The sequence below is a fragment of the Silurus meridionalis genome, chromosome 13, assembly GCF_014805685.1.
Source record: "Silurus meridionalis isolate SWU-2019-XX chromosome 13, ASM1480568v1, whole genome shotgun sequence".
NCBI classification, from domain to species: domain Eukaryota; kingdom Metazoa; phylum Chordata; class Actinopteri; order Siluriformes; family Siluridae; genus Silurus; species Silurus meridionalis.
In genome coordinates this window covers 7,909,267-7,924,415 of record NC_060896.1, presented here as the reverse complement: position 1 = coordinate 7,924,415, position 15,149 = coordinate 7,909,267, and the positions used below count along the sequence as shown (strand labels likewise).

The following is a 15,149-nucleotide window of genomic DNA, read 5'->3' as shown; positions in this document are numbered from 1 at the left end:
ATGTCTGTTGGTTTTGTGTGCTTGTGTTTGTGTTGTCATATTTCTTTTTAATTCTTTCCTACCCTGCTGATTTTGACATTCTTTTTCCCTGGTCTGTTATACCATTTTTTGGGGAAATATTTTCTATCTATACTCCATTGGTAGCAAAACATTTGGTTGTAGGAAAAAGTATGGGTTTTTTTTGTTTTTTTTGTTTAGATTAATGATATATAATTCTGAATATAGGGAACACATCATTTGGGTAACCACAATCTGTTTATCTGTTTTGTTTTTGCAAACAATATTGTATATTTTATCCATTCTTGTGCTGAGAATGTACCTGAACACATTTAACAGGAGTAACATTTTGACATTAGACTAAAAGGAATGTGTCCCATTATGCAAAATTGAGTTTGACAGCCCTGCTATTCACACAGTGATTCCGTAAATGAGGGTGATTCAGACTCCTGAAAGACGACTGCACTGCAGAGTTTTTAATTCTACCCCATTTAAAGCACACAATTAAGCTGATCAGCTCATATCCAAAAGCTTTAATAGACACGGTGGCCCTCAAGGCCCTGAATGCGATCATCTTGCCATCACACATTGGTCAGGATGATAAAAAACGTAATTAGTGTGCAACAAACTGAGTGACATGCGATCACTCAAACGCTGTCTTCTTACGATTAATGATTTAGAACAATGCCCTCTGCACTGTTAAAACTCATCCAAACTGCACACTGTTACCAGTGTTCACTGCCTGAGCCTCAGTGTCTCGGCTTGATGCGTATGGAGTCAACAAACAGCAAAATCAATATGGCTTTCTCCGGTGTCGGGTATATAATGATATATCTACTATCTCCTAATGGCCGTATCTCTGGAGTGTTTATGAGATTAAGCTGCATTATCTGAATGGACATTCCTCTGGCTGATGCTCGGAGCTGGCCTATATACACTCTCTTAGGTGCCGTTATCCAGGCACATACACTGAAATGCTCAGGCTGTCCCTCCCCCCCTATGTTTTTTCTTTTTCTTTTCTTTTTCTTTTCTTTTTCTTGAATTCTCTGACTGTTTTCTGTTTGTTTGTCTGCTGTTGCATTCCTAACAATACTCTGGATTGGTTCAGACAAGTCATGGTTGTCCAAAACGCAAGGTAGCGTGGTGCTCCTCCTTCCTTTCATTTGCTTCCCTTCCTCTGTGTATGTCTGTTCTTGTCTCGTGTTCATTGCTGAACTGCAATTCATCTGAGTGGTGATTGGTGAGCCTGTGTGTGGTGTATGAAATGTCTCATCAAAGCTACCTCAACATCTCTACCTCTTTGTCATTGCGACTACAAGATGAACTTTAAACTGAATACACTGGCTATTTTTAAAACAGCACACACACACACACACACACACACACACACACACACACACACACACACACACACACACACACACACACAGGGGTTTAATTTCTATTTGTTAGTTTCTACACTGAGATTGCCTGAAATAACATTCATATTGTATTAGTTACATTAATACATTAATAATAAAAAAATTTCTATCATATGTGATCTATTTCTAGTAACATCAAATGTTTTAGTACATTAGTGGGACATAGTGGTTTCTGTTTTCACTCGTCATAGCAGCTTCAGCATATCAACGCATATCACGACGCATGCACAATAACAATGATAACGAGGTTAACAACAAGAAGTTAACACGTGCAATGACTAATGTTAAATCAATCTATTACCAAAAATACCACCATAATAATTAGCTAAATTGAAATGATAGCAAATGTTTATAACTTTCTGAACTCTGCTCCAAAAGTGTAAATATGAGAGCGTATTACATTATTTTTAATATTTACCACTTCAGCACTGAAGTGTTAATGTTAATTGAGGTGTCGGTCAGTGAGCTTAAACAATTAAATAATGCTTAAATAATAATAATAATAATAATAATAATAATTATAATAATTATAATAATAGACACTCCTTACTTATTGTGTATTGACATTAAGGTTTATGGTTGCTTCATGTTAAATAATGTCAGTTTAACATAAAGCCTTACATTCCATGATACTTGCAACTAATAGAGGGTAAATGCTTATTTCCCGATTCTACACTTGGATAACTCTTACAGTGTTAATGATTCTGAAGTGCACCATGCATGTGCATTCATAATTTTATGTATGACACTGTGAACAAGTGACATCATTATCATCATCTGCAATTCATACAGTATATCAATCCGTATGGCTTCATTTGCAGTATAAACCTTTTATAGTTTGCATTGATTGTGATGTTGACATGAAGACGCTCATTTGCTGGTTAAATTGCATTGTGCAGTAATTATTTTGTCATTATTATATCCATAGAAAAACACTATGTTTTGGTGTTTATACTGACTTTAAATCGCATTTTAAGAATTGTAACTTGCGTAGTGTTCTGAATTTGTTAAGTTCTCTCTCGTGTCTTATGGTCTGCTTTCTCTCTTTATAATGATACTACAGTGCTGAGAATAAGAGAAGAACTAAATATGTGCAGAAGACCCAGAACCCTGAGTGGAACCAGACTGTTATCTATAAAAACATTCACCTCGAGCAGGTAAATATTTAAAAAATGGTTTCTTGGAAAATAAACATTCTGAATATCCTACTGTCAGGTCTTATACTTCAGCTTTCTCTTTTATTTACTCTTGGGAAAATTTTTATGAAGTTTTTTTCCATTGATATATTTGGAATGAGAACAACTCAAATTCAGATTCAAATTAAACACTGATGCATGCACCCAAACAGACAAAGACACACACACACACACACACACACACACACACACACACACACACACACACACACACACACACACACTGCTGAAAGTGACAGTCAAGACAATGAAGCTTTATTTAGCATATAATACTTGTTGGTTTAAAATGGTGAAGGTACAGTAAACAATAGTCAGACTTAATGAGGGTGACATTTACAATGAATGAAGTATAAGAAATGTATTTCAAATCATGTTAAGTCTGACAATCTATAATACCTGGAGTACATTAAATTGAAATGCAAAATAGTTATTCCAAAAAACAGTGTCAACACAAACCTCCAAATGGCACAAACTTGAGAAAACAGATCAGAAGTCATTTACAGGAGATCAATACTGCCAAAAGAGGCATGAAAAACTAGGCTGGAGTGAGCAACTATCACCCTGGCAATGAACAAACTAAACTGAGAGGTGTTTAAGGCTGTGTTTGTCAGCAGGAATTCTAGGAGTTTCTGGAAAACGGAACAACACTAAAGTCTGAATTTAACCTAAACACAATTTTTGCTCCTGTTTGGGTTGAGTTTGGCCGTTTGATTGTATGTATAAAGATTCCAGAGAGGTTTCGATGTGAAAAAGGTGACAGAGGCAAGCACAATGTGACTAATTTAATGTGTGATTTGTTTAAATTTCAGCTGAAGAGAAAAACACTCGAGGTGACAGTATGGGACTATGCCAAATATTCGTCCAATGATTTCTTGGGAGAAGTAAGTGTTGTTTCTTAGCATCCTGATTTGATGTGTCAAAACACATTTGGCATTGTGAGAATTTAATATTTAGACTTTTTTCTAGAACATGTTAAGCAGCTTTGAAGAGTCTTAGCATTTCACTATATCACCATACAGTATACCAGAAAATACATTTATAGGTTTATGAAAAATAGCAATAAGTATATAACTTAATTAATTGCATAATAATACATTAACATTTACATTTGCGGCATTTAGCAGACGCCCTTAACATAATAGTAGTAATATACCAAGAAGAAGATGAAGGAGAAATAGTTTTAGGGCAAATAATAGCAGACAATGTTGCACTGTATATCACTGCTTTATGTGTTGCAGGTGCTTATAGATCTGTCTAACACTGCTCAATTGGACAACATGCCTCGCTGGCACCCCCTGAAGGAACAAAGTGAAAGCATCCACCATGGTAAAGGACATCCACCAAATGGAGGCGGTGGGGGATCAGGTGGCCAAGGAGGCCAAGGAAGCCATGGAGGTCAGAGAGGCCCTGGAGGATCAGGTGGTCCCGGGGGCACGGAAGGGCAACCGAGCAACGAACAGTCGCCCAAAACCTCTGTCATCAAGAGCAGAAGTCATGGAATATTCCCCGACCCAGCTAAAGGTAGTCAATCTAGAATACATTTCTTTTGAGTGAACCACTTCTCTATGGTGAATTAGAAGCAGCATATTCATAAGATAAATTATTTATGTCTTTAGATACTCAGGTCCCTACTATTGAAAAATCCCATAGTAGCCCAGGCAGCTCGAAATCCTCATCTGAGAGTCATCTGCGTTCGCATGGCCCCTCTCGCAGTCAGAGCAAGAGCAGTGTTACTCAGGCACACCTCGAGGATGCTGGGAACGCCATCGCTGCTGCTGAGGCCGCAGTGCAACAAGCCCGCCTGCAGCCAAGTAACCTTTCCCATTACACATGAGTGCACGGCTTATCTCTTTGTCTTTCCTCATGCTCTTTTAACTTGTCTCTCATGTCTCTACATATATGTTTAATCATTTTCCATTTTATTTTTGACATTTCTTGTAATTTTTAACCCCTACCCATATAAATAAGATATACCCTTTTATTCATCCTACAGTAGGGATATTTCTGTATACCATTATTAAATACCATTATTAAACATCCCTAATGGGTTTCGAAAAAAGGTCTGCCTTGCATAAGTTTTTACCCCCTTGAAGTTTTCCACATTGTGTAATTGTGTAAACTTACATAATTGGAATTATAGGATTATATGCCATGAATCTCTGCACTATAGTACTTAATATTAAAATCAGACATATATTGTTTGTGAAATTATTTGCAAAAAAATGTAAATGTAATTTGTGGGCAGTTGCAATAAAAAGTCACATTTAATGGAATACACCTGTGTGTCAGATGAACTTAATATGAACACCTATTCACTGGAGGCAGACACTAAATGCCATAAATGTAAATATAAATACTTCTTTCCCAGCTTGTCGTGCATTTTTTTCTGAACGATGCTCTGTCTATGGTGATGTTTGTTTAGGTGCATTATGTTCTGTATCAAAATCTGGGACTATGAATGCATTTACATTCACAATTTGGTTATACGTTTACATACATACATACATACATACATACAGTGAAAACACCAAATTTTAAACATCTCTCAGAGCATCATTAAATTCAATTATGTCTAAAGAAACGTAAGGCATTGATCAACACTTTTAACACTACCAGGTGTGTAAGTTCAAGGGGTGTAAATACTTCTGCAGTAAGTACTGTCAGTAGGTAATCTAAAAGTAATAATAATTAAAATAATAATAATAATAATAATAATAATAATTAAACTTCTTTAAAATATAGTATGTAAAGGAATATAATTCTAAATAATGTCAGTCACTAAACATAAAATATTACAAAATACATTATGCGGATGCTTTTTAAAAAACTATTTTAAAAACATTAAAAAAAGATTGAACTTATTTGTTCTAGCTATAATGTCTGATTTTCTATTTTGTATTCAATTTTTAACCAAGTAGGTTTGTTTACATTTTTTTTTATAGAAAATCTGTCAAATCTTCCAATTTTCCCTAATCAAAAAATGTGCCAGAGAGTCAACTATGAAACCTTTTTTCATTCTTGATAAACATTAACTGCTTAAATATTCAGTTTTAGAGAAAATAAATGTATGTTTACATCCCCTTCAATCTTACATACCTTTGCTTGCTTTATATTAAAGTAGTAAGTTTTGAAATGTCCCCTTTTGCTATATAATACATTTTCAGCATGTTTAAAAAAAATAAATAAAAAATAAAAACTGTAATAGAGTATGCCAGTTCCTGCTTTCCTAAATATATTATGCCAGTCACAACTTTACCTAGGCTGATCCATATCTTTATCATAATGTGTTGTGCAAAAGTTATAAGCTGGTTTTATATGAAAGTAAACACAAAACAGTCCATAAGCTAATGAGTGTTCATGTGTCAGCTGGGCATCAAGAAAGAGGCACTAATGATGAGGTGTGGCGCTGCTACATAGGCCACACAATCTCAAGAAGAAACAATAAAACTAAGCTGAATAATTTTACAAACCTTATAGTCAGATAAAAATAAAAAACATTTCATAAAACTGCAAATCAATTACCTGTTTTTAAAACCCCAAAAGGCATTGGTCTTGATATCTAAAATAACCTTTAAACAGAAAGTTGTATTTTGATTCATAACCCTGTTTTGCATTTTAAATCAATCTCATATCCTTTGTGCCATAGCATTCGTTTTGGAATGAATGTATTCATTACTCACTCTGAGCCTTGCGCATTAAAATGTATTTCTTTTTCCGCCTCACTCACTCTTTCCTTTATTTCCTCTCACTGTGATTTGCAGACAGAGTAGGAAATATCCTGAATGATGGAGATGGGTACACCCTGGACAGTGAGGACGGTACAGGCACTAATACAGTAGACAGTGCTATCTTCCAGGTGCCTCAGCTGTAAGTACACTGTTATAACCTTTTGTTCTGTTCATTTTGCATTACTATGTAATATGTGCATTTATACAGTTGGACAGATTATATAGTCATTAGTTTCCCCATTGAATAAGTCAAACTCTAGTTTCCCATGTATTGTTTGCCCAGAAACCACAAAGCTACATAACTAAGCTAAAATATGCTAAATAAAACAATGCCATAATGCATGGCAAGCAACATAGCTAGTGACTATATCCACAGATTCTCATTTTATTTATTTTATTTATTTATGTGAGGGGTGTACTCACATTTTGTAAGATACTGAATATACAGTATGTCACAATCGTGAGTACACCCTACACATTTCAGCAACCATTGTAGTATATCTTCTCAATGGACGACACTATAAAATTAAATATCTCAGGTTACTTGAGTGTAACCCTGGTTCCCTGGTGGTCTAGTGGTTAGGATGTGGCGCTCTCACCGCTGCAGCCCGGGTTCGATCCCCGGTCAGGGAACCAAGCCATTAGGGTTGCACAAGCCTTAGTGCTGGTCCCAAGCCCGGATAAATGGGGAGGGTTGCGTTAGGAAGGGCATCCAGCATAAAAACATGTGCCAAATCAAACATGCGGATGGTCCGCTGTGGCGCCCCCTAATGGGAGAAACTGAAAGAAAGTTTTACTTAAGTGTAACCCTGTTCCCCAAAAAAGATTTCAAAGATTTTCATAACATTCTTTGTTCGACCGGTTGTGAAGCATGTGTGTCAAACACACCAAGAATTTGGCTTTAATAACCTTAATAGGTGACGTCATTTGAACTCTCTGTTCGAACTGTTGCCTTCTGGTTGGCGCTACATTGCACCGTCCACCAGCACAGCCAGACACAACAACAGTTTTTTGCCGCAGGCTATACTCGGCATGAACAATTAAAATATTCATAACTACACATTGTCCATCATAACTGACACATTTATACATAGAATCCAATGGTCCATTTGTAAACTGCACACTTGTAAATAACACTGTACATTCATTTAAACAATATTTTTACTCTCTATATATTGTATTATTTAACTGTCTGGTTTACTAATCTGTTATATGATGTCTGTACTTCTCCTGCACTGGAAGCTCCTGACACCAAGTCAAATTCCTTGTGTGTGTAAATATACTTGGTAATAAAGCTATTTCTGATTCTGATTCTGAATGCTCGCACCTGCGAGGCTATAAAAAGACACGACGCGGACACACCTTCAGGTTATGTCTTTGTCTGAAGAGACATCTTGACACGCCCACAGCCTGTCCAGCTAATTATATTAATAGATTCGCATCTTTATCAATTATTAATATTGTATCTATTGATATGTCTATCAGGAAGACTATTCCTAATGGATTGGATTTGAGGGGCTCGGACTCTCTGAAGAATCTGCATGAATCTGAATGTAAGCACATTATATTTTTTAATTTTTTGTGTGTGTGAAAATGATGTAAAATTTGCAATGTGAGCTATTTCCTGAAAATAACAATGTCTAATGGCATTGATAGTAAAATTATAATAAATTAATAGTGAGTTCTAGCTTTGTCTTAGACACCAAATGCTGGGTAAATGACTGTGTCCAATAAACCATATCAACTTAGTTTTTTGTTGGTTTTGTGAGATTTCTCACTCAGAGGTGAAATAACTGACTTCTTTTTAAAAGAAAAAAGAAGGTTAGAATCTCATCTGTAATCAGTTTGATCATTTTATAAAAAGAAGGTTTTTGAGCAAAGGATTTCGAGGGTTATTAATAACATTGGTGTGCATTCAAGGTTACATTAGTACGTGTAAAAGCTGTTTATAAGGTTGGAATACTGTTGGGATAACAGATACGGTAGTCTGACTTAGCCTTTCTACTGTGTCACGCTATACTCTTTTGAATTATTCATTAGAGAATGGTGTGTGTGTGTGTGAGTGCATCTCACGAGAGAAAAAAGGAGACAGTCTCCAGTCTGACAGGATGTAGTTTGCAGCCTTGCTTTAAAACCATTGAAAGGAGTCTCCTGCATGCATAAGGGAAAGCGGTTAATAATGTTTTTGATCATGGTCTAAGATAAACCTTTTCATTTGAAATAGTCTGTTCCTTCAAGGCTACATCAAATCAAACATTTAATTGATGTTGTGCTTGTAAAGATGAGGTTTAAGGATTACATAATATTTTGATGCATACAGAATTGGTGTTTTAAGGTAAATACTCCACTAGAGGTCACTGAATCTTTAGTTACATTTCTTAGATCTGTCAAATTCACGGTGGTTAATAAAAACCTATTCATTTTTAATAATAAAAATTTATTTAAATAATTACATTGTGTTTAATAGTGTGAATGCAGTTTGTGTTGCTAAAACTGTCTCTTTTATATATTTATTTCTTTTGAATGTAGGTAAGAACCATATGATTGGAGAGATCAAGGTGGCGCTGAAGAAAGAAATGAAGACTGAAGGAGAACAGCTGGTTCTTGAGATTCTGCAGTGCAGAAACATTACTTACAAGTTCAAATCTCCAGATCACCTGCCTGGTAATGAAGTGTTCATTAATTCCAACATCTCCAAAATGCCACGACATCCATAAGACACATTGAAGCAGGCACAGTACCCAGCATGAACAGTGGATTTCAACAAAAAAAATCACAACTATTAGATAGCACTGTAGGTGTATTGTTGTTCTTTATATAGCAACAAAATAAATCTGTATCTCTTTCTGACACACAGTGGGTAGAATTGTTATCTCACAGCTCTAGAGTCTGTGGTTTGACCCTGTGCTCAGGTCTGTCTGGATTTTCACATGTTCTCCCTGTGTCCATGTAGAATTCTTTTGGTTTTTGCTGTACCTATCAAGAACCCAACAGTTGGTGAATTGGCTATTTGAAATTGCCAATTGATGTGATCATGGTAAATATGTGCACTCAATGGAGTAGTGTCCCATCCAGGGTCCCAGAATGGGCTCCAGATTAATTACACACTATGAACGGGATAAAGCAGTTTCTAGGAAATTTAGACAGGTGAACAGATGAATGGATGGACTGACTGAATAACTGATGATTATCTGATGTAAAGATGGATTGATGTATGGATATATTGATTGATTGATTGATTGACTTGACTTATGTGTGTGTATATATATATATATATATATATATATATATATATATATATATATAAAATGTGGATAGATGAAGGAATACTTTGGAAGAAAGTGATTGAAGTGATTTTGTGTAAGATATATGCTACAATTTTGTTAGTTTGTTTGTTTAAGACTTGTACGTGAAGCTCTACGTGGTAAACGTGGCTACACAGAAGCGGATCATCAAGAAAAAGACGAGAGTGTGCCGTCATGACAGAGAACCATCTTTTAACGAGACTTTCCGCTTTAGTCTTAACCCGGCTGGTCACTCTATTCAGGTGAGAAAGTTTTCTGCCACTTCAGAAACAGTGACTGCATAAGTGAATTAATACAGTAACATGTTTTGAGAGCCTGCTTCTGTTTTTTTTCCCAGTATATCAAATAATGGGGAACTGTTTAAAAATTATGACCCAATCAATGACCTAAATTTATGAAATAATCACCAGATAATCACATATAGCATATAGCACATATAGCAAGTGCTTATAAAGAATTTTTAAATATCCATCATGTGGCCAAAAGTATGTGGATTCCTGCTCAATGTCACCCATATGTGTTAAACATTTCATAATAGAGTTACTTTATCCTTTGCTGTTATAATAATCTCTACTCTTCTGGAAAGACTTTATACTAGATTTTAATGATTGGCTGTGAGAATTTGTCCAGTGAGCAACTAAAGCATAAGTGAGAGCAGGGAATGTTGAAATGAATCACAAAGGTCTTCAGTGGGGTTCAAATCAGGGCTCTGTTCAGGACACTCATTTACCCCAAACTAAACTTGGCAAACAATGTGTTAATGAATTTAGCTTCCTGCAGTGGGCCATTGTCATGCTAGAACAGGTTACGAGTCTTTTAGTTCCACTGAAGTGAAAGTGTAATGAGCTGTTATCAAAAAAAGATGAGATGCTATAAGGTGGTATCAAGAAGATTTAAGACTTTTTTTAGGAAAGTACTTTATTATCTATGTTTACACACTATCACCTTCAATATAGCCCCCTTGCACAGCAATACAGTGCGCCCAACATTCCTGCCACTTCTGAAATGTGTCCTGGAAGTTTTCTTTTTGAAGCATGTGAAGCACCTTCTGCTTTTCACACTGGATCTCCGCAATGGTGTCAAAACGGTCGACCTTTAAGCTGACTCTTCATCTTCGGGAAGGAGATGCAGGAGTCATCTGGAAAGTCGGGTAATTGCGGAAGTGAGATCATGGTATTTTAAGCGAGAAACTCACGTGTGAGGAGAACACAGTGACAGAGTGCACATGTGGTCAGAATAGCAGAGGTGGTAATGCATGTGGTCAGAATAGTACCTGTTGCTCCTGATGTACACAGACTGACACTGACTTATAAAACTCGGTGCTTACTGTGACTGTGCATGCAGCCTTGTGCTGCCATCTGTTGGTGTGTTACAATTCGTAGTGTGCAATTTTGTGCATCGACCTCTATGGAGAAGACCACAATATGGGTGTGAAGGTCAGGTATCCACATACTTTTGGCCATATACCCTAATGTACTAAATGACTATATGTGCGCATTCATGTCTACATTAGAAAACTGAATTTTGATATTTGTTTGAGATCAAATTCCAAGAGTCAGTTGGTTTATTCTTTGAGATTCAGCCAGGCAATAGCTATTGACAGTAATTAGCATACAGATTTGCAATTTGACTTATAAGCCGGCATACTAATATTGCAAAATGTTTTGTGCCGTTTCGTCCCTATAAATAGCTGTTCCTGGTGTCTAATGGAGGGAAGTTTGTGAAGAAGACACTAATTGGTGAAGCTTACATCTGGTTGGACAAAGTGGACATGAGGAAGCGAGCGGTGAGCTGGCACAAATTAGTTGCCAGTTCTCCCCATACGCAGCCCTGATTATATTCAAGATAAATAAATAAAAGGAAGATAATGACAGTTCAGCAAATAACTCTGTCATGATCAAACCTTATTGACAAGTTCATAGTAAACTTTGTTGAAATTCAAAACCTGAGTCGAGTAACTTAAAAAGCTTTCTTAGCTTTTGCAATTAATGTACAGTGTTTCCATGTACTGTAAGTGGATGAAATCAAATTAAGCAAAAAATATATATAAATATTGAAGAATCGGTAGCAAAATTTCCGATCTTGTCAGAAAATATAACCACCTTGTTCCTTTGCAGTCCACTGTATAGTTTCTATGATTAAACCGATCATATCAACTTATGTTATGTACATACTAAGAAAATAATATAATTTTTTTTTTATGCGATAAATACAGTATGAACCTTCAGCAAAACTCCATTAAGCACACATGCTCAGTGATGCTCAGTCTCTGTTTTTATTTTTTATGCAGTGTTTAATTTTTTTCTGTGGACAAAAAAAAGTGCTGAAGGGTATGTCTCATTTGGACGTCATTTCTTGGTGGTAAAGGAACCACTGCTTGTTTAAGTTAATATTCCGTTGAACCATGATCTAATTAGCTGTAATCGGTCTTAAAAGTCATAGTAACGATTACATTAAATCATACATGAAGACTAATTGTATGTATTTGTATTTATTTGAAAGCATTGCAAAGAAAAGATCACGTAACCGTTGTGATGTCAACAGTGATTCCTGTTTTGTAATAAAGTTCTGTATTCGAAAAATATGCAATGAAGAAAAAAAATTATAATAAAAAAAGAAAAAATTATGCATATATATATATATATATATATATATATATATATATATATATATATATATATATATATGCAGATTTCTATATTGGCTCAGCTAAAATCTGAACACTTGGTGTTTATTTCAAATGGTGCAAGGTGTCTATAAATAAGTGTCACTGTGGCGCAGTTTAAAGCTGTTGCATTTTTTTGCAATGGCTTTTGGAATAAATAATTGTTGCTGCTCATCTCAGTTCTTAGTAGCAAAGAATCACACTTTCACTGCCTGCACCATAGTGTACAAGTAGTACAAGCAATTGTGCTTAAACACCAGACAGTAAACATCCGTTTAGGTTAAAAAAATAAAATGAAGGAATGAAGCTACAAAAAAAAAAATAGTAGTGATCAGTGTTTCCATGTCATTATCAGTGGATTGTTTTGCACATGGGGAAAAAAACGGATATTTTACTGAAGTCTTTAATTATCATTTTCAGTACATTTTGTAAAGATATTGTACAGAGTGAAGAAAATGTTCTGGGTTGCTGTCACGGTGAAACGAACTATGTGCCAACCTAACGTCCTAACCAAATCCACTACTTCAGTTTAGGTATTTCTATGCAACATGAATTATGCCTGGATGCATTTCTTCAGAGTTTGAAAATATATATATATATATATATATATATATAAATATAAAATTCTTTTTACCATGATTTTACTTTTCATTTTACTTCTGAAAATATATAAAAAAATATATGTATAAACAGTTTTGACACAGTTACATTTTGAGAATATGCACTTTAGTTAATTTCCTGTTCCAATGTTTGGTTGGACCTTCCATTATGACTATGTGGAAGATGTTGCTACATGGACTACAGTGACCTATAAAATGTTGTTGGTGGAGAAAAAAGACCACTTTAATGTAAAATATAAAATAATAGTAATAATAAAAAAAACAGCCTTGTTGGTGCTCTACAAACTAGGAGAGCCCATTTTTAATGGCCAATCAAAATCTCATGGAATCAAATAAACATCATCGTTTTTATGTCTATCACATTCTGCCTCGAATCGTGCTGTGTATCTGGATTTTGATCAAAAACTGTGTCCTCTTTAAATACCGAATGACATATGGCTGTTGTCTTCTCTCTGTTGTGTTAGTGAAATGTCCACCTGGTTTGTTATGCTGTATTCCTGGGAACTAACATGATGAGTCTGATGTATTCAGTTGCGGTAAACTGGCGTGAATGTGATTCGATTATTTTTGATTATGTAAATACACAAGATATTTTCTATAGGAAAAGGTTTGAATATTTATTTGGTTTGACACTGAGCATGTGTGTGTGAACTCAAGGTCAAAGTCCAGTCTGTACATATGTGTTTGTCGAAATATGTGTGCAAGTGATCCATGTGATAATCTGGATGATGTGAATCAACCCACATCAAAATCTCTTAAAATAAAATCTGTGAAATCTCACACAATGAAGATTAATGAGGTGAAGAAAAAAGTACACAAAATTGTCAATGAATTTCTATGGTTTTACATGGATGTTGCATGTTCTGCTAGATGTCTGTTGATATTTTTGCCTACAGATTCTGTTTAAAAAAAAAAAGGAAATGAGTACCTTTATCTGAAGAAAAAAAAATGTATGCTGACTGTAAAATGCTTGTAAAATGAGTCTTGTTTTTTTCACTTGTAAAAATGAGAAATTTATTGTCATGGTTTTATGGTTGTCCATAGGATGTCATGAAATTATGCAAATTGTGCTGTAGAAAAAAGTAAAGAAAAAAACACATGTATAAAATGTTCCCTAAGTCTAATAAATAGTTGAGATTCTATTGTAAATGTTAAAATGCATCTTTTTATTTATTTATTTAATGTCTCACATAAAGGGCCCAGAGGGAGAAGATTTTTTGTGTGCAGGAATTTGCTTTTATATTGTGTCAAAAAATAATAGTACAACCCCAATTTTAAAAAAAGTTGGGACACTATGTAAAATATAAATAAAACCAAAATGCAATTATTTCCAAATCTCATAAACACATATTTTATTCACAATAGAGTATATCAAATGTAATTTTTTTAAAGAAAAAATAAGGCAATTTTGAAATTAATGGAAGCAACTTGTCTCAAAAAAATAAATGGTCAAATGGTCAAATTAAAAGGTTGGAGAAAGATTTTGCAACTAATTAGGTTAATTGACAACAGGTCAGTGAGATGACTGGGTATAGTGTGTCTTAGAAAGTGTGGCATAGAAAGGCAGAGTCTCTCAGAAGGAAAGATGGGCATAGCTTTACCAATCTGTGAAAGACTGTTTTTTACAAATTTTCGAACATTTTCATAATAATATTCCTCAACACAAATTTTTTTTTACAATACATAATATCGAGAACTGTTCTGTGTCAGACAAATTCGAAATGTACATTTATTTTCCAAATAAATGTACACCACAGCCTTCAGACTAAAGAGGAGAGGGACCATGTGGCTTGTTATCATGGTTCAGTTCAAATAACTGCATCTCTGACAGTATGGCGGTGCATTAGTACCTGTGGAATGGGCAGCTTGCACATTTGGAAAGGCTTCATCAATGCTAAACGGTATATAAAGCTTTTAGAGCAACAAATGCTTCCATCTAGAAAACGTCTTTTTAAAGGCTTTAAGGCCTTGCATATTTAAGAAAGACAATGCTAACTACATACTGCATCTATTAGAATAGAATGACTTTGTATTAGAAGAGTCTTCTTCTTCTTCTTCTTCTTCTTCTTCTTCTTCTTCTTTCGGCTGCTCCCATTAGGGGTCGCCACAGCGGATCATCTGTCTCCATACCACCCTGTCCTCTACATCTGCCTCTTTCACACCAACTACCTGCATGTCTTCCCTCACCACATCCATGAACCTCCTCCTTGGCCTTCC

General features: G+C 35.2%; 1 protein-coding gene across 6 annotated transcripts in view; it reads left to right on the top strand.

Annotated features, from left to right (window-relative positions):
• pclob (piccolo presynaptic cytomatrix protein b) overlaps positions 1-14,081 on the top strand; it is a 79,353-nt gene extending 65,272 nt beyond the window's left edge. For 5 of the 6 annotated variants that reach the window (XM_046864260.1, XM_046864261.1, XM_046864263.1 and 2 more), the window contains 10 exons: positions 1,106-1,132; positions 2,482-2,575; positions 3,424-3,495; positions 3,853-4,135; positions 4,231-4,425; positions 6,376-6,481; positions 7,828-7,895; positions 8,872-9,006; positions 9,744-9,889; positions 11,338-14,081. In XM_046864260.1, the coding sequence (XP_046720216.1) occupies positions 1,106-1,132; positions 2,482-2,575; positions 3,424-3,495; positions 3,853-4,135; positions 4,231-4,425; positions 6,376-6,481; positions 7,828-7,895; positions 8,872-9,006; positions 9,744-9,889; positions 11,338-11,481 (1,270 nt within the window). In that variant the 3' untranslated portion in view covers positions 11,482-14,081. The remainder of the gene's footprint in view (positions 1-1,105; positions 1,133-2,481; positions 2,576-3,423; positions 3,496-3,852; positions 4,136-4,230; positions 4,426-6,375; positions 6,482-7,827; positions 7,896-8,871; positions 9,007-9,743; positions 9,890-11,337) is intronic. The other variant, XM_046864264.1, reaches the window with a different exon arrangement.
• The last annotated feature ends 1,068 nt before the right edge of the window (positions 14,082-15,149 follow it).